Below are 19624 nucleotides of genomic sequence, written 5' to 3' on the forward strand. Positions count from 1 at the left end.
AGATGAACGGAGGTCTTACGGGTGTCGAATGACATGACGGTGAGTAATTAATGACAGGATTTTCATTTTTAGGTGAACTAACCCTTTAAGTAGCCATTTATTTTTAGATATAATAATCAACACTATGCAAACATGTAAACTTCACATTAAAGGCAGATAGCATTAACATTTTTTTTACTCCAATTCGTTGTTGAATTATAATCATTTATTCATAATGGCAGATTTATTTAAACACACATTAAGTAACCAAGCCATCACTAACAGGTTAAATAGAATATAATGAATTTAGTGATATTTAACTAAAGAGTTCATTTCTCTATAGCGAACAAACCAGCTGAGGACACTGAATGACTTGCCGCAGGGAAATTTAATGCTATACTTGACATTGTTTACAAGCAGTTTTATTGACGTCTTTCCGCCGTTGAAACACTGATTGAGCGATTACACGACATATGATATGTTTCAGTAAGTTGTAATGTATCCTCACAGCTGTTGATTCATGTTTATTCTTTGATTAGGAAGAGATGATCGTGTTCACTTGCGTGCTGCCGCTTGAACTGACGTGCATCAGTCACGTCACATTAAAGAGCGTCAAAACGGCATAATGAATGTCATGACAAAATGGACAGAATACTTCAAATGTTCGTGTGGGAACTCTGATTGGAGTATGTTCTGTGCTTAAAACAAGCCAACTGTTAAAGATTGCAGGTGCACTGTACCAGAAGCCCTGAACCAAAACAGTACGGTAATACATGTAACAGTTACACCCCTAATATACACACAGCTCTGGAAAAAATAAGAGACCACTTAACATTGAGAAATCAATATTATTCAAAATATATTCTTTTTCAGCAGAAGAAAGAAATTCATACAGGTTTTGAACTACTTGGAGGCACAAGTGGTACTAGATTTTTATAAGATATTCCTTTCATCGTGGACACTATTAATCCATAACGAATATTAATAACACTCCAGCTGGCACTTTTATGTGTTTAATAACCAGCTTTAAGTGTAAATATACTGCCTAAAAAGTCAGTCAGAATTGATTTAGGCAAAAATCATTGCCCCACCAAAAGAATGCATCCGGATCTGCCAAAAAAACTGTTGTTATTTGGTGAAAAAGCTGCTGGAAGAAGCGTGTGTCATATCTTCGTGACAGGGCAACAGATGGCGAGAGGCACCTCCTCCCCATACGCCAGTCTAAGGCAGCCACAATACTTTGCAGTCGTGCCAACATTACAGCAGCATGCACGCTCAAATGCACAGGTCAACTTCATTCTTGGACATCTACAGACAAACAGCATCTAACGACAAAGGAGAATCAAGGATTCCCTTCTCTCGCCCGGTACAGGTCTGTGAGACTCTGTCTCTGGGCTCGACTCCTTGAGCTGAGAGAGCTTATCAGAGCTCTCATTACAAGCGAACAGAGATGATCAGAGAGAACAGATCCATGGCTGGGAGCGATGCTCACATCCAACCATTCCTCTTGTTCTAATTATAGAATAACAAGCGCTGTATCTGCTGAAACATCCACATGCTAAATGGAGACTTGTATGGGAGTGTTGTATGGGAGAAGATGAGCTACCAACTAAATAAACATTCATTTATTGAACAACCGCTTTGATATTTAGACATTTAGCATTGAGTGAGTCATGCCTGCCAGTGCCAAACTCAACGTCACAATGCTGGGGTGTCATGGGGGATTACTGAGACGTTGATTTTAGGGCATTCCTAGGTGGTTGGTAAGGTGTTACTTGATAGACCTCAAAATATAGAGTTAATTTATCATATAAATTGGGTATACTTTTTAATTATAATATCCATTTTGCTTATTCTAATGTCTTAATCCGCTATTGCTGAATTGACTAATTTGTGAAATTGGGTCACATTGTGAGCCACTTGTTCATGAATTACTGTATAAATACATTTCACACAAAAGAATAATCTTAGGATTTTAGGATAATTAAAAAAATTTGATGGCCGATAGCAATGTTGAAAGCAGAGCTGCCAATAAAAATCATGATGCTTAAAACAAGCATCACTATATTAAATATGAGATTGAATATACATTTCGAACCTAAACGCATCACTCTTGACTGAGGCTTTATGGCTGTTCTCTGCAACTATTTGATGATGGAGCTCAGAATGAAAAAGGAGGTAGTGACCCTGTTCCGTCATCATGTATTTACAGAGCGGTGGACAGAGGCACTGAAGCAGAAAGACTAATGCATGTTCTCGTCAAGCTGTGGGTCTTGGATGACGCACTCGCTGCAGCCTGACGTAGCAAATTTTCTGCCATCAGACCAGAAGGGACATTCCTGATTGAGTGCCTCGTAATGCTGCCTGCTGGTCCACAGAGCCTGCCCATTAAAAAAACTACAACTAACCCCAAAATAAAGCACACTCTATTTGTAAGTACACTTTTAGATGCAAAATGAGCGTGAAGGAAGCCCCACAAAAGCTGCTTGGTTAGTAATAATGCTGTTATCTGCATTAGCACAGCACTAGTGATACTAGAGAGCTTCTTGCCGAAAAGTGAGATTGTTTGCCTCATTCATTTGTGTTGGTCTGAACGCCTGTGGACATTTTTATCAAACTCCACATGGAACATCCAGTAGAAAAAAAAGACAGCACGGCAGGGGTCATGACACATCCTGCTTCTGTTGGCCGAGTAAGTGTGAGGCATTTCAGGCAGGGGAGGTCACCCAGTCACACCGGACTCTCCATCTGTGTGCGTGTGTGTGTATGTGTGTGCGACCTGGTAATCCCTACGTTATGGGGACAAAATGTCCCCACAAAGATGGCAATATCCGAAATCCTTGTCCTTGTGGGGACATTTTTAGGTCCCCATGAGGAAAACAGCTTATAAATCGCACAGAAGGAGTTTTTTTGAGAAAGTAAAAATGCAGAATGTTTCCTGTGATGGGTAGGTTTAGGGGCAGGGGCAGTGTAGGGGGATAGGATGTACAGTTCGTACAGTATGAAATCCATTACGCCTATGGAAAGTCCCCATAAAACATGGAAACACGACATGTGCGCGCGCGCGCATGCGAGTGTGTGTGTGTGCGAGAGAGAGAGAGAGAGAGAGAGAGAGAGAGAGAGAGAGAGAGAGAGAGAGAGAGAGAGAGAGAGAGAGAGAGAGAGAGAGAGAGAGAGAGAGGGGAAAAACGAAAAACAGACAGAAGGGGAGACAGCAAGAAGAGGCAGGGCGGAGAGGAGACGGTGTGTGTGTGTGTGTGTGTGTGTGTGTGTGTGTGTGTGTGTGTGTGTGTGTGTGTGTGTGTGTGTGTGTGTGTGTGAGTAAAAGAAAATGGGACTTGAAAATCACTTTTTTTGGATTGTTCACATCAGGAAGTCACACTAAATAATATATGGACACAAATTGGACACAAAAAAGGGCAAAATTCCCTTGCCACTTGGTATGTACATTTTACTCCCCTCAAAATGGTAAAAAACTAAACTGAGCTGAACATTTTACTAAAAAACTTAAATTTCAGACATTTAAAACGAATCATATCATGAAATAACTGTTTTTCTGAAGAGGAGTAGCAGAGTATCTCTTAAGCAAACTGCCGCAGATGAAACAAAGTTTGGCATCACAGATGCTCATCATACAATCATCTACTTTAAAAGCAGTGAGACTAAAGGATCTTACCAGTGCTAATGCCGCTCTTTCCCCTACTCTTTGATCTTGAAATTAGCTGAAGATAAATAAAATGCAGCTCATAACTGTTGCTTCCGTTGACTTCACGTGAACTCTGTAAAATTTGCAGATAGTATTCGTTTAGCGGAGACACATTTATGAGGTCAACTGTAAATGGAACAGTTTTAACAAATCAAATAGCTGACCAAGTGAAAAAGGACCATATTTATCATTAAAAAAAAAAAAAAATATATATATATATATATATATATATATATATATATATATATATATATATATATATATATATATATATATTATATTATATTATATTATATATATATATATATATATAATTTCACAAAAAATATGATAACAGGACTGAAGTTTGGGATCAAATTATACATCAAATTATATTTATGGCTACATTTTCTGAAAATTAAAATAATCAGTTAAGCATAAAGTGAACTGAATATGAAGTAAATTTGTATTTATTGGATCAAGAAATGAAGATCGAGCAAAAAACTAAAAAAAAGAACAAAAACAGCCATGGGATTTCTACATCATTTCATAAAGAAATAAAAATAGAAGGCTCAAGTGACCCTTCAGACACAAATTCACAATGTTGCTCATTCCACATGTGACTAGCTAGCCATATTCCATTTAGAAAAAGCTCAGAATGAGCTCTAATTGCATTTCTTAATTCAGTTTCTCAATATTTTTCAGCAGCAGACAGATGCTATAGAGACATCAAGAACTGTGGACGAATTAACACCAACCCTGCAAAGAGAGAGCAGAGAAATGCCCTCGGGAAAGAAGAAGCTAGTGAATAAATCAGAACTATTAATGAAGAAAAAGAATACTGACACACAACTGATGTTTTTGACTGCAATGTGTGCAATACATTAGGGCCAATAAATTTGGATCATCGTGTATAATAATTAATTTAACTTGATCTTAATAAAGGGTATATAACACAGACAATTTCAGCCAGTCTCTAATCTTGAGTACCTGTAGAGTATTGCATCCTTCTTATCTCAGAAGAGTCTTTAGTTTGTTTTCATATTTATAAAAGACAGATACGCTGTACCTATTCTTTCAGAAAACAGCTGAACTAGGGGAGGCGTGCAGTGGGCGGAGCTTTTTAAGTCACATTTAACTTTTGATTAAATATGTGTATATATTTTGATATGCAATATGTGGCGGCTGGTGTTGATTCTGTGGAGCACCACCATGTGGGAAACACTGCATACGTCCAACTGGTTGTTTTTTTGTAGCCATGTTTAGCATGAGAATCCACCTCTTTAACATTGTAAATAAGTCTGAGGCCATCCTTAAAAATATTCTTGTTTGCCGTAACCCGACCGACCCTGTCAATTTAGGGCCGACTCAATTTTTTTTTTTTTTTTTTCCTTTTAGTCCGACCGACTTGCCGGTTGTAAATTGGCTTTAAGACCGACCAATTTCTTTTTTTACTTTTCAAACAACTAATACAACAGTAATAAAATAATATGAATTATATTTTAGTAAGTATTATAAATGTATAAATTGCCTGGGCCATACAAACGAAGGCTACGTTCTTTCGTTTATAGAAAAACCCGTGACGTCATCTATGTTTACACTATGGTTAACGGATATCACACTATGGCCTGCACGTGCGTTCGTTTCGGCTCGGCTCATACTCTCATTCACTGTAACGTTAGACTGTTAAAGCCCTGTCGGAGATTTCGCCGCATTGTGTGACAGGAGTCAGGACCATGGACACGTTACACACACCGGGCAAGTGCACTGCAGAAGGGAGGGCTTAGTTTGAGCCCCTGCCCTTTTTGAAAATGAATCAAAAGTGCCGCTCTCAACATTTATCATTACTATATTGTGGCGAATAAAACAGATTTTGAATTATAATTAATATAACAACGTGTACAAAACAGTAACAAATGGCGGAAAAGCCGTTTATCTTGTCTCTGTCAGTCTGAAATGTCGTTGTCATAACGCGTTGCTATGGGTAGCGTGTGTTCTGCTCGACCCCAGCGCGTGGTGGGAGCGGCGGCACTGGTTGTAACTTAAAAATAATGCTTTATGTATGGTTCTGTCGATGGATACACGTGCACTACAACAGCGATAATAAAAGAAAACATGGGCAAAACGGTCTATATTTGTAAACTGTTCAATGCATGCGAGTGCTGCCGTATGACCAGTCATTTTCGCCATCATCACTCAGTATATTCGCCAGAAGACGCGAATGAGAACCCTCTGCAGTGAGAGAATATCTTTCTCTCTCTGTGCGCAGCGCGCGCACGTCTCACAGCGCGCAAATATTGAGTTCTTTCAAGTCTTGCGTTTGAACGGATAAACTCACACAAAAAGTATGTCAACATGTCGATCTTGATGAGTATCTATCAGACAGTCTATATCCCTTAAGAGAACTTTATACAGTTGAGAAAGACGATGCATATCTCTGTATTAGGTCTTAAAGGGGCAGTAGCCTTTACTGCTGTCTGTCAAACAAAAGATAAGGACTCACTCACTGCTCTTGATTGAATAGCTGGTTATGGCTACTTAATTAATTGAATTCATAAAAACAACTTTTTGCTTTTTAATATTCAAATGCACTAGTATTTATCACCAGATGCGTTGGTCTGGCAAGAAGTGCAAGCCACTTCAGAGACACAGATAGTTGCGTGTTCTGTGTTAACACAATCGAGCATAAAAATAAGAAACATATCACGGGAAAATACTAAAACGGGAAGACAGCAGGAAGAGAGCTAAAATATGTTAGAAACCCGGAAAAAAAGGGAGGGTTGACAGCTTTGAGTCAATGACAGCTAGCTGGTGGTTGGAGCCTTTTCTTAAAGAATGCACCTGAAATTTATGCAATAAACATGTTTTTGACAAATATTTCAATTTGTTTGTTGTCTATATAGCCTGCAATTAGCCTACACGCCCGAAGGCACGGCTTGAAGACCCAGTCAGTGATGTCACGATATGCCAATTTGTTTAAATTCATACCTACGTAATCACCATCACCAAAAATGTACATTTTTTTTTGTATTAAAATTTGAAAAAAAAAAATATAGACCTACCTACCGACCCTTTTTTTAAAAAAAATTTACTGTTACTGCAAACCAAAATATTTTTAAGGATGGCCTGAATTCAGGGGCGAATAACCCTTCGCCCCATATCTTTATGGACAAATTTGGATGCAGAATCAATTATTTTTGAATCTGCTTATCCTAATCTTGCTTTTCTGAGCGTTGCCTTTTATCAGTGGTATTAATCTATAACACTCTGAAACACCTCTGAGTTGGAGGATATCGCATAGCACTAAACCTGAGAGCTTGACAGTGATTATTTGCCAGTGTTCAGGACAACACTGTTAGACCATGTCCTAAACAAATGTGCACTATCCTTGACAGAGACTATATTTCAACTCTCTTACTGAATAAAAACAACAGCCACATCATAAGCCACCCATTTGTTTGGAAAGCTATAGTGCAATGAGTCTGACAGCTCATCGAAAAACAGAAGTCATAAATAACACTCATTACAGGTGATGCGTTAACGTACAGGGCTGGTCTCATTAAGCAAGAATATGCTGCTGTTCCTCCAGCATTCTGCAGGCCTAAATCTGCCAGCTATACTCATAATCAAAGGTGAGGCCAAGCAGAAGAGCAACATCCCAGGGAGCCATTTAGTCAAACAGGATGTCCCGCAAAACTCAGGGCTCATTCCCAGACATTGCTATTCACTGCAGGCCAAGCAACTCCCATCCAACATCAGTGCGAGAGGCACATCCATCCATATTCCATCACACAGACACTATAGCTCATTTAATAAAGACATCATACTATATAGCCTAGGCATCATATGTCATATGCTTTTAAAACATCTGCTGCAGCTCTCTGGGAAATGATAATGGAAGTTTAAAACCACCTACTGGACACAACATGTCAGACAATAGGGTAATATCAAACAATCATAGCTGAAGGCTTTATGGTTTCAATGATACAGCTGCACATATGCGGAAGCCCTATTCAGCACTTTACCGCCAAATGGTGTAGAAACGCTGAATATAACACACTTTCACCCCTGAAGGCCTTCCCGGATTACCCAGCTTATGACATATGCTATCGCTACACTAGTTGAACCTTGAAATAGAAACCAGGCCACCAAGAATGACCTCTTGGGAAGAAAATGGTTAGGCAGTTTTACGGAATTGAGACACAGCATGCCAGGATACTGCCACGCATTATGATATGATACAACAAGATGAATGAACCTTGATTGTCCAGATCTATTTCATTTTTTAAATAAGTATTCAAAATCATGTTAAAAAATGTGTTAAGTCATGACGTTAAATAAAAATTCATAATAAAATACAATAGGATCAATGTGCAGGATTGTGTATTAATCTAGTAAATAGAAATTACAAATAAATGTATACTTTCGTCAATAGCTTATCTGAGCATGCTCTGAATTTCCGAATTAAAATGATCTTTTACCTTTATTTTTACCTTTTTATTTTACCAAAAAAAACAAAAAACAATAATGTTTTTTTAACTTTACAGCAAACCGTTGGACTAAAGTTATGCAGTGTGACTACAAAGTCAAATTGTCCAATACAGAAAAAAATTTAAAAGTTTAAAAAAATGAAAGGACCCCTGAAGACCCTCATGACGGTGTCAAGATCAATAAGGATCTTAAAATATCACATCATTTGACCTACAAAACAAGGGACGGTTAGTGTCATGTGGCTGGACTCCCTCATAATTAATAATATATGTGAATTAATAATTTACACTGACATTTTTTAATTAAAACATGAATAAGATGTTTGTACACACAATCACATGCATTCTATGTGTGAGGAAAATGTTATACTTTAAGTTTATGGTTACACAACAACATTTTAAAAACCATCAAATTGAAACATTTCTTGGAAATAATGTAAATTTTTTACCAAAGCCGTAAAACCAACATGAATACAAAAAAGTGCATTTCTAAGAATGCATGTATGTTTTAAACTAGATTTGTGATGCTCATATGCCATTGACCTAGCCTGACAAGCCAGACCCACATCAAGATGTAAGGTCTGGAAACTCACCATTGACAGGGCTCAATCTGGGGGGCGGGATAAACGGTTGTCTTTCAAACTCCCTCTGCACGCGATAGGATACCACCAACCAGAGCAACGAAGGTGAAATAGTAAACATTCGCCGTATCCGTTCGGCAAAACTCAGAACACATCTTTCCTTCTTAAGAATGACTTCTGTGCCGTTCTTTGTTCTTTTCTCAGAGAAAAGCTTAACTCCAAGTCTTCCAGAGTCAAAGCTGATTCGAAAGACCGCCCTTCGCCAGTTTCTGTATTGACTAGAAGCACGCAAACGCAACTCGGCTGTCGTCATTATGGCCCCGCCCACCGACTCTATACACGATGTGATTGGCCCGGCAAGAGTTAGGCGTTTACAGCTCAGAAGGGTATTGAGAGTTGCTAGACGACACTCGCGGGCAGATTAGATTTGCTGCCGCTATGGTGTGTCTAGATCGACCCAAAACTGCATCATGGGTTAAGGCGAAGTGAAAATGGTCAATTAACTTCTTTTTTTTTGGACATACTGCAAAACTCCCAATATAAGTGCTCCTATGAAACATCAAAAACATATGCACAAATCTCATCAGCGATGAGGAAACAGAGTCACTCTTCGTGCATGACAACCACTCTTCATGCATTTGTGTGGGTGTACGGCGGTAATGATCAAGGGAAACTGATCTGTCAGCACAACATCTGTCCTGTTAAATCCCATTTTCTTTAGGCAACATCTCCTCAAATTCAGAAATGAGGATGTGAGATCAGCCTGTCGTGTTTCCGGATCAGTGGTGGTGATGTGAGTTACATCATATTTATTGTTTTTGTCTTGCTTAGGCCTTCAGAGTCAGGGTAGGCTATCTCTAGCACAGCTAATTAAAAGCCCAATAAGAGCTTAACTGCCTATCAGGAGATTACATCACAAAGATGACTCATGCCCACAGCCTGGGGAAGTGCATCATGTGACCGCAGGGCTCCGCCCATCTCGTCTCTCTCAGACAGTGATGAGGTCCCAGAGCATCTCCAGCAGAACAGCCTTGTGTTTTCCTCTTATCATCACAATGACATAAGAGGAGAGTATACATGACAAGCATCACTATTTGTTTTGCTCATTTTGCTTCATCAAATTTCCTAACTGAGGATTAAACTTTGTGTGCAACTTACCCTTTGCTAAGGATGTGATGATACCCGAAATCTGATTTTTATTCTGGCAAAGGTATAATAAAGGTATAATTAAAAAAAAAAAGAATAATAGTTCTATCATCATTTACTCATTCTCATGCTGTTCAAAACAAAACAAAAATATTTGTTTAATATTCTCTTATTCTTTCTGTCCATTCACTAAAAGTCCACACAACCAAAACCTAAAAAGTACAAAAAGACATTGGGAAAGAAAGCCATGATCGAGCGGTTTTTTGAAGATGAAGTTTGTTCTTGTGCAACAAGTAATCACATTTGAGCTTGGTTCTAATTTGATATTTAATTAGTTGATCAATGTTCATGAATAAAAGACTAAATTAAATCTGCTTATATAAAGCAAAGACTTTGATTAAACCGCTCGATATGGATTACTTCTTTAATGTCTTTATGAACATTTTAAAGAGATTTTAATGGACACACTTTACTTTAGGGTCCAATTCTCACAATTAACTATGACATCTGCCTCAATTAACCCCTGATTACTGCTTATTAATAGTTAGTAAGATAGTTGTTACATTTAGGTATTGGGTAGGACTGTAGAAAATGGTTGTGCACAATAAGGCATTCATTAGTTCATTATAAGTACTAAATAGACTAACATCTTAGTAATATGCATACAAATAAGCAACTATAGTGAGAATTGGACCCTAAACTAAAGTGTTATTTTAATTGATGGAATTTTCATTTTGGGTGAAATAAATGTGTGTTCACATTTGCTCTACTTATCTCAACAGATGAGAGATCAACATCCTCTGGATTTTCATGTGAAAATGTGTACGAGGCAAATCTTTTCCATGCACTAATTTCACATCAGATAATATGATTCTGAACATGTGAAGTGACCTCTGGGTAAGCTGTGCTTCATGCATCGTTACACTATTGACAATGGACAATGAGCCTACTTTGCCTGCAGAATTTCGCTATAGTTTGGCTAATGTGACCACATATTTACCCTTTAAGCATTTCACTAATAGAGTGGTACTCACTGCAGTCAAATGGCATCCAGCTCTCTGGATGTCTGGAGTGGAGGGATGGAGTTGTGGGCAGGGTGTGGTTTAAATCTTCTAGCTTCACCCATTATGGTGCTTTCACACCAGACGCGAATGATTTACACGTTAAGTCAATGCAAAGACGTGAACAGACATTCTGCAGCACGAATCATACGAATGAGGCACCACGTTAACCAATCAGGAGCCTGCTTGCTGCTGTCACATGGTGAAGTGACGGATGGGAAACCAAGAGGCCAGAGTAATTTAAAAATACTGATATTGTGTCACAAAAATGTAGTTTCAAGAGTTTTCAGGCAAGAATGTAGTGGTGTAAAGCTCAAATATTTGGTTTATTAAGAGAGCGTCTATTTGAAAGTTTGATCTGGCAATTTGGGAGATGTGAGATCCAGGCAATCAGTGACGCTCAGCACTCATTAACCCTGGTGAAAGCAGCCTTAAAGGCTGCAACATACTCCGCAAGAACAGTTCTCTGAAAAAAGTTCTCGCTCCCAGGGCCGCGAGAACAAAATGACGTCATGTTGTTCTCGCAGCCCTGGTTTGGGAGTTCTCGCAGCTTGTCCTCGACACGTCGCCTGAGCAAAACTTTTTTCTTGCGGGTGTCCGAGAACTATTGTGGGATTGGTCAGACATTTAAAGTGGGCGTGGTTAATGCGGAGAAACCCAGATGATCGGCACCTGCTTTCCTCGTGAAGTATGAATGTACTGGCCTGAAAGAACTTTGTTCTTGCCACCTCGAGAAACTAACAAATTTCTTTGTTCTTGCAGAGTATGTTCCAAGCTAAACTCGGCTAGTCTGATGACTGCCGCTGCCAGGCAGAAGCCCCTCCCATGACACAAATTCGAGTCTGTTGTATAGAGAATGTACAAACGAATGAAGTGAATTTCACACGCAAGTGAAGTAAATATATTTAAATGTTCAAGCGTCCAACTTCGGTTCAAGCGACCCATTAGGCCCAAATTACATTTAAGGAGATGGAGGTAAGTTTGCTCTGCCGTGAGCAGCAGCTCCCTTTTACAGCAGTGCTGAATTCATTTCGCGAACATGTTTTGCAAAATATGCATATTACACACACACACACACATATATATTAGGGATGCACCGAAATTATCGGGCAAAAATTATATTTTTGCTTTTTGGGCAAAAGACAAAAAGGCTGATAAATGTGCTGATGCTTCACTCTCGCACAGCATTTATTTTTTGTAACAATGAGAGCGGCTCCGCTACTTCGTTCACAACTTCGATGGGATTTTTCGATGGGGTTATTTGTGAGAAAACGCTTCCCTGCCAAAAACTGCATTTTCCGGGTTTCCATGTTTTCACTGTTAGACACTATGTGGTGCGGTTATGCATCTTCTGAATGAGTACTGAATCACCTGATCAAAAATCACGTGAGGAAGACGCAGTAAAACCGGCGATCGTATGTAATCATATGCATATGAAAAATAATGTGATCACCATTAACCATCATATATGAATCAAAACTATCTAATGCAGGGGTCCCCAAACTCGGTCCTGGAGGGACACTGTCCTGCAGAGTTTAGCTCCAACCCCAATCAAACAAACCAGAAACAGCTAATCAATGCCTTTATAGGCCCTAGTAAGACATTGAATAGCTGGTTCAGGTGTGTTTGATTGGGGTTGGAGCTAAACTCTGCAGGACAGCTGCCCTCCAGGACGGAGTCTGGTGACCCCTGATCTAATGTTACTGAATGAAATGTGGACCCAGGACGGGCTACAGGACTATGCAAGCATTAGGGGTGTTGATGGACTCGATCTAATCCATCTGTGTTTGATCATCGCTCTGAATCTGATCTGGATAGCCTTTCACAAAAACGTGATTTTCTCAGGTTTTTGTTCAAAACTTTTTTTTATGAAACTTACCCATATAAGTGTTGATAAAAAAGGAAGCCAAGAAGCTAGAATAAAACATTTTTTGTTTTTGTTTGTCTGTTTAAAAACTCTTTCTTTCGATATATTGCATGCTCAGATATTCATAAAACTAAATATTCTATGGGCTATTCAATTTTTGGGAAAATGGTCAAAAACCCTGGGGGGGGGCTGACAACTGTTTTTTTCTAAATGCTGGCAGGGAAAGAGTTAAAATAAAACGTAATTTTCCGTTTCCGCCCAGAATGTTGATTTTTCATCCCTACTGTACATATAAACATTTAAAGTAGTCATGAAATCAAAATTGACACCATTTATTTTGTTAGTGCACATGATGACGTCAGTTTGACAGCTTGGGTGGAATATCCTTAAAGGTGCACTATGTAGTATTTTTGCAGTAAAATATAATAAAAAAAAACCGCTAGGCCAGTGTTATATATTTTGTTCAGTTGAGTACTTACAATATCCCAAATGTTTCCAACTATTTGTAAATTGTGAGAAAATTGCTATTTTAACCAATGAACCAGGACGTGTCATCATAGCGTTTGAGCGAGTCGCCTGTCAATCGCGTCATATCTACGTTACCCTCGGTTTTATTCTGCAGAAGCGCTTTTCTCTTTGCAGTGTGAACATATCACAGCAGCACCGAGCGAACGCACAGAGTAACGTCATAACATCCTTTTCAACACACTTAAATGTATCTAATATGATAAACAGAGCTGCGTTACCTTATAATCATGACCGGAAAAAGCAGAAGTGCGTGTGCCCGGCGACTGTGTTCCGTCCCGTCATAATAAAAAGTCTCGGTACTCCGTAAGAGCTCCACAACACTCGGTCCTGCTCTGCTTTACAGTACTACAGTATGTTACTACAGTAACGATAATAACCGCATCCATAAACGTGATTTCTGCCCAAGTCCTATTTTCCACCGGCTGTGAGGTGAAGACCAGATGTCCCAAGATTCTGCGCTCACACTTGGCGTCGTCAAACTACACCTTTGTTTAGAATAGGCGCCCTCCAGTAGACGGAAAGTTGCATAGTGCACCTTTAAACACTCCCCTCCTATTCGTGGGTTTCAGTCACGTGACTTTTGTGCTGCAGCCGCCATCTTTAGGACCTTTGCGTATCATAGCTGGTTACGCGTCTGTCTTGCAGACCGCAGACAGACCCATCTGAACGAGATGTACATAATAATTACATGAGTACATTATTATGTAGGCTATATCTATGATCGGAAAGATTTCACACGCCAAAATAGCACATCTCACCACTGACGAATCGTCAATAGCAACGGTATTTAGATACTTAAAGAAAACAGGTACCGGTAATTGTCTTTAGGATTAGATCCTTATTTAATGCCAAACGAACTGCTAACACCCAGTGGCGGAGCCAGAGGGGTGCGGGTGGCACTGGACACCTTGACACTTGACAGGCCACCCTGGGTGCCTCCCCAAAATTTAGATCGCGATTTCCATTTCACTCACATCCTATTGAAAGCAGCATGTATTGACGTGCGGTCGCACTGCACATTTTTCATGTACCCTACTATAACCGTTGAATATCAACCTTAGAGAATAAGGTTGCCAAACATATGATTAATCAACAAAATTTGTGTTTAAACGTTGTTAAAGGGTTACTTCAGCGATTAGCATATGGCTTTGTATCAGTAGAAACCCTGGAGTATATTCAAATGATTGTGCTTTCCCCCCTCATATCCCCCTGAGACAAGAGATTTATGCATTTTATTTCTGGAAAAATTCCTCCTATGATGCAAATTGACGATATTTGCATCATAGGAAGAATGTTTGGCCAAAGGCTAAAGACTACAGCCAGCAGAGGGAGCCATTTCCGCATGTTTTGAATCTGCGCATGGGGGATGGGAGATAACACTCAGCTCGCAGGGAGAGCTCAGCCCGCAGCTACAGGCACTCATTTAAACGGAGCTATGGTGAGCAATGTAAGTCTTTTAACTTCTCAAATTAATTTCTAAGAAAGTTAAGCTTGCAAAGGCATGAACTGAAACGCGCCAGACTGAACTCGCGTTGTGAATGTATGCCGCGAGTGTAGTCGCGATTACCTCAGCTCTCATCACGAGACCTAATCAGCTCATTTATCTGACGCCTGCAGTTAGTGCTCAGTGCTGTGATAGTCGCGCGGTGACTCAGTCATTATATTGAACACACACGTTCAGTTTTTAGTTGTAGTGTCTTCTCTAACTCAATCACTGTAATCAAGTTGGTGGCTTTGGGAATGGCCTCACAGGGCAGCAAAGCATTCTGGGGATTGCAGTCTTTCATCCCCATGAGACAAAAATAAATTTGTCTTTTCTCAGTCTAGAAGGCACCAAATTAAAAAATTATTTCACATTTCTACTACATTGATGACCCAGTTTAAATACAGATTCATCTTCCCAGCGCTGAAGTACCCCTTTAATGACTTCACCGTAGGTTGGAGTAAGTAGCTATTTTTCTTTCTGTGTAAAGTCTGTGTTTATGGAAGGTTAAGTAGCCTATTTGCGATTTTTTGTTGTTGCAGTTTTACAGCAACACATCGATGCCACTTCTTTCATTCTTGAAGAAAAAAACGTTTTGCCTGTATGGTGATTAGATTTACTGTTTACTGCGTGGCATATAGCGCTTCATCAATAGCGCAAACACAGGAAGCATGGCTTGCACTTGAACAAGTAAAATAATCATAAAGGTATGCCAAAAATATAAGAGTAAACACAGTCGGCTACGTATACCGACTACCGAAAGCAAGCTGTGAAATCGGATGCATGTCTATTGGATTCAACATTGTGCATTTGTCTTAATGATTGCAGGAGCTCCTTCAGTCCGTCATTAAAGTTAATAACAAAAGTGAAACTTAATTCTGTTCTCACTTGGCTGATCTGTTCACTTGTATTTGATATTGTTTTAAATGTTTAAATAGCCTATTGCACCTGTCAGTAGCCATAACGAAATATTCTTTGCCGTGAATAGCTACTGCCGACGATGTCTTTGCGGTCTCATTTTAGTACTTTATTATTATAAATGATTGTTAAATGTTAGCAGAAAAAGAGCAAAGTATTTCTGACGACGCTCAGGGTTTTTTTGGATATTGTAAAACATTAATCCATGTTTTATTTTATTTTATTTATTTTATTAGGGACTTTAAGCAACAGCCACTGATGGAACGGCAACAGCGACCGGAAATAAACTTTTAACTGCCGTAGCCAAAGAACGCAAAAATCACTAAGCAACAATAAAAAGACGGCGTAATGGTTCATTTAACATAATTTGACCAAATATAAAGAAACATGTAATTTAAAAAGCAAGGAAATGGTTGCTTTTGGCATTAAATTATAAACAGATACAATTAAAATGCCACATAACTATATTTACTTATCTATAATCTGTCACGTATTAATGACTACGGCAAATCAGCTGTTCTCCCGTAGTAGACGGTTACAGTAGAACGTCACAAAGTAGCAGTTAAAGTCGCGCATGCGCAATAGAACGCCAGAACGCCGTTGCCGTTCCATCAGTGGCTGTTGCTTAAAGTCCCTATTATATCTATCAGCACAGCAGATAGACGCATGTTGCAATTCAGTCCTACAAATGGCGGCCGCGCCACTGTGTGACGTCACATGAAACCTAAGAATCGTCTGTCAGCCCGCTATGTGCAAGACATGGAGAGGAGGTGCACTAAAATAAATCCTCTCTCGATTCAATATTTTGCTGCAACTTCCGGTTCACAGACTTTATGTTTTCTGAGAGTGTAGAGATCGACTTGACTGTATCATTCGCAGTGCTTCTTGGGAGTGGGCAGAGCCAAAAAGCAAAAAAAAATAAAAATGTAGTTTTCTTTCTACTCTCCGATTGGTGGAATTTTCTATACAGCGTCCCAGGTAAATTAATATAGATTTTCACCAAGAATTCCACCATTTAACATTATTATTTTAAAAAATAAGATGAAATAATGTGGACTGATGGCTTCAGCAGAAGCAGATACCATGGATTAACAACCTGTAGCTCACAGCAAGTCTTTCTTTAAAAGGTTATCAATAAAATTTTCTCAGGAAGAAAATTGATGGGGTTTTACTTTCAGATCAGAACCCAAATGTTGCAATCTATGTAGTCTTAAAAGTCAAGGCTTTCTGAGAAATTTAAAAGGTTCATTACTTTAAGAGATTTTCCCGTTTTCTTTAAAATGGCTCTATCAAACATAGACTTTCAAACCAGTACACAAGAGCTACCACAAAGATGCGAGTTTACGTGCTTGTCAAATCAGACAACAGTTAATTGACATACGCAATGTCTTGTAGAAACAATTGCTTCAAAATTCACAAACTTTTGGGTTCTATGCAAGGGAATGCAAAGTTACTTGGGGAAACAAGTTTTTTTAGGCAAACAAAGTTTCTATGGGGAGGGCAAACCTATTACATTTTCCCCCGCCCATTTCATTTCCCTTCAACTGGTTTCTTTAGGAGCTCCATAAAAATGTAATTTATGTTGTAGAACAAAACATGGACGTCACTAAGTAATGTTAACCACTGATTTCATTTGGCTCATAAATATAAAACACTAAAAGCCCACAGGACATTCCAGATGGAATCTATCGTGAATTAGGACCCATCCCAATACCCGCACTTGTGATCATGGCCACTTGAAAGCAAGTGAAACGGCAATGCAAAGGAAGAAATTGTGCAAGACTGTCCTGGGTCTGAAAAATGCCTCAGCTCAGTGGCCTAATCACAGGGGTTTTTAAACTGGGGTCCTCCAGATGGTCCTAAGGGGTCCCACTCCTTTCTTACCATATAGGCTATACTTTCCAGAATTATGTATATTTGCTTTGTATCGTTCTAGTAAGTCCCCTTTATCTTGCTCACTGGGGTTGTAAGGCAGTATGTAAGCTGCTGTGTTAGGAATTATAATAATTTATTGTGAAAAATGTGTATATCATTTTTAGTTGAAAAAAATGTTCCTTAGGTTTTTACAGCCAACAATTTATTCATTTTGGAAACAATATTTTGTAGTCATAATATCACAGAATTTATCTAACAGCTTAAATGTTTTTTTCATAGGCCTACATCAAAATAGATGAGTTTTAAGAAGGGGGTCACTATAAAATATTCATCATATTTGGGGGTCCTTGGTTGGCATCATAAAGTTCGAAAACCCCTGCCTTAACGCACACTAAATCCATTCCACACTTGTGGCTATGCATATCCCATCATTCACCATGTTTAGGAAGTTAAATTAATTATACATAATTATACATTTTATACATTTCGTATAATTAACCTAATATAAATGAGCTTAAACTGTAAAAGTAAGAAATTCAATGTAAATTAGACATACGTTGTTTATATAAAATGACTTTGAAGAACAGAACTGTAGGCCTAAATGTATTTGGGATTCCTGGTGGCATATGATGTATTACACAAAACAGGCTAATTACATCATTTACAGTTCCCGCCCAAACTCGCCGATTGGATCTTTCCCGACTCGAGCAGCAGGTGGATTGCCAAAAAATTCATCCTACCACTGTCCCACAAGGATTTAGATGGGATCAAGTCAATTCAATGCGATTCTTTCGAATCCTTCTGCTATCCTAGGCGCTTTAAAGCAGAGCACAGAGTACAGGACTGCTTATAATATTAGCTCAGATAATCCTGTCTTGTTAAAGGACAGGTTATATCGCCAAAGCCCACTGGGTACAGCCTAGCAAATTAGCTCATAACAAACAGTCCCTATAAGCTGTATTATAAAGATACCTGTGTTAACGGGCATGCAATAAAGTAAACAGCACATTTCCTCCCACAAACAAACTGTTACAGAAACATACGCAACAGTGCTAGTGCTGATCGATGAGCACAGCAGAAGTCAAACAGGTCCACAGATGCACCTGCCGCTACAGCACTCACCATAAAAGTAGAATGCAAATCAGAAGAATGCACAAAACCCATGCTATTTATCATAAAACAGTTTGTATTTCATGGACGGTTATTACATAACACTTGAACGCGGTCTTACCTGCGCTGCCAAAGAAAAGAAGCACCAAGATTATCGCCTCGGTCGGACACATTGCAATCCCTTTATGAGACACAGTGTGTTTACTGTTTATTTATTTTTTTGTCTGTCTTCCGTGCTTGAAATGAAGAATTCGTAATCCGTCAAATGATGCCTTCCAAGTTTCCAAGAAGTTTTCTGGACGGGACGAGAATATGTCGAGGATTTTCCTGACCGTTGGCCAGTATTGATATTGTTGCGGTTTAAATTCGCGTGCCCATATGTCGCGCGCTGAGGATGAGAGCGAGAGAGCGAGACAAGAGCGCGTGCACACGCCGCTTCAAGATGCACGCGAATTAATCCGGCCAATCAGCGGCGCCTCTGAAGAAAGACAACGATATCATCAAATAACGCACTGAACCCAGCCCGGAGACGATACACTGCTACCACACACACACCTGGACCGCCTAGAGAAATGAATGGGAGGGGAAATCGATATATAAACAAATATTTTCCACATACAGTGGATAGACTGGAATATTTAAAGGGATAGCTCACACGCATATCGCTCCTGTACAATATTATTTATCTAATGTATGGAGAAAGACGCGGCTTAATAGCCTATTAAAATTATCTGTAACAACATGAGGGAGGAAACGATTATTATGAGGATGCCTGTTCTTTTAAGACACACGTTGGTAAGGAAAAATCTAAATTGGCAGGCATTTTTCTCGTTAGAGATAATGTGCAGGCGGTGCCCCATTTTGTCATTCTGGAAATAATGATCTCCCTCATCATGCATCA

The 19624-nt window shown here is 39.2% G+C and overlaps 1 protein-coding gene across 9 annotated transcripts in view; it reads right to left on the bottom strand.

The window, feature by feature from the left end:
- ncam1b (neural cell adhesion molecule 1b) overlaps positions 1-19219 on the bottom strand; it is a 254592-nt gene extending 235373 nt beyond the window's left edge. For 3 of the 9 annotated variants that reach the window (XM_067451162.1, XM_067451161.1, XM_067451160.1), the window contains exon 1: positions 18845-19219. In XM_067451162.1, the coding sequence (XP_067307263.1) occupies positions 18845-18896 (52 nt within the window). In that variant the 5' untranslated portion in view covers positions 18897-19219. The remainder of the gene's footprint in view (positions 1-18844) is intronic. The other 6 variants (XM_067451159.1, XM_067451157.1, XM_067451156.1 and 3 more) reach the window with 4 other exon arrangements.
- Positions 19220-19624: the final 405 nt, after the last annotated feature.

This window comes from Pseudorasbora parva, chromosome 8, assembly GCF_024679245.1.
Source record: "Pseudorasbora parva isolate DD20220531a chromosome 8, ASM2467924v1, whole genome shotgun sequence".
NCBI lineage: Eukaryota > Metazoa > Chordata > Actinopteri > Cypriniformes > Gobionidae > Pseudorasbora > Pseudorasbora parva.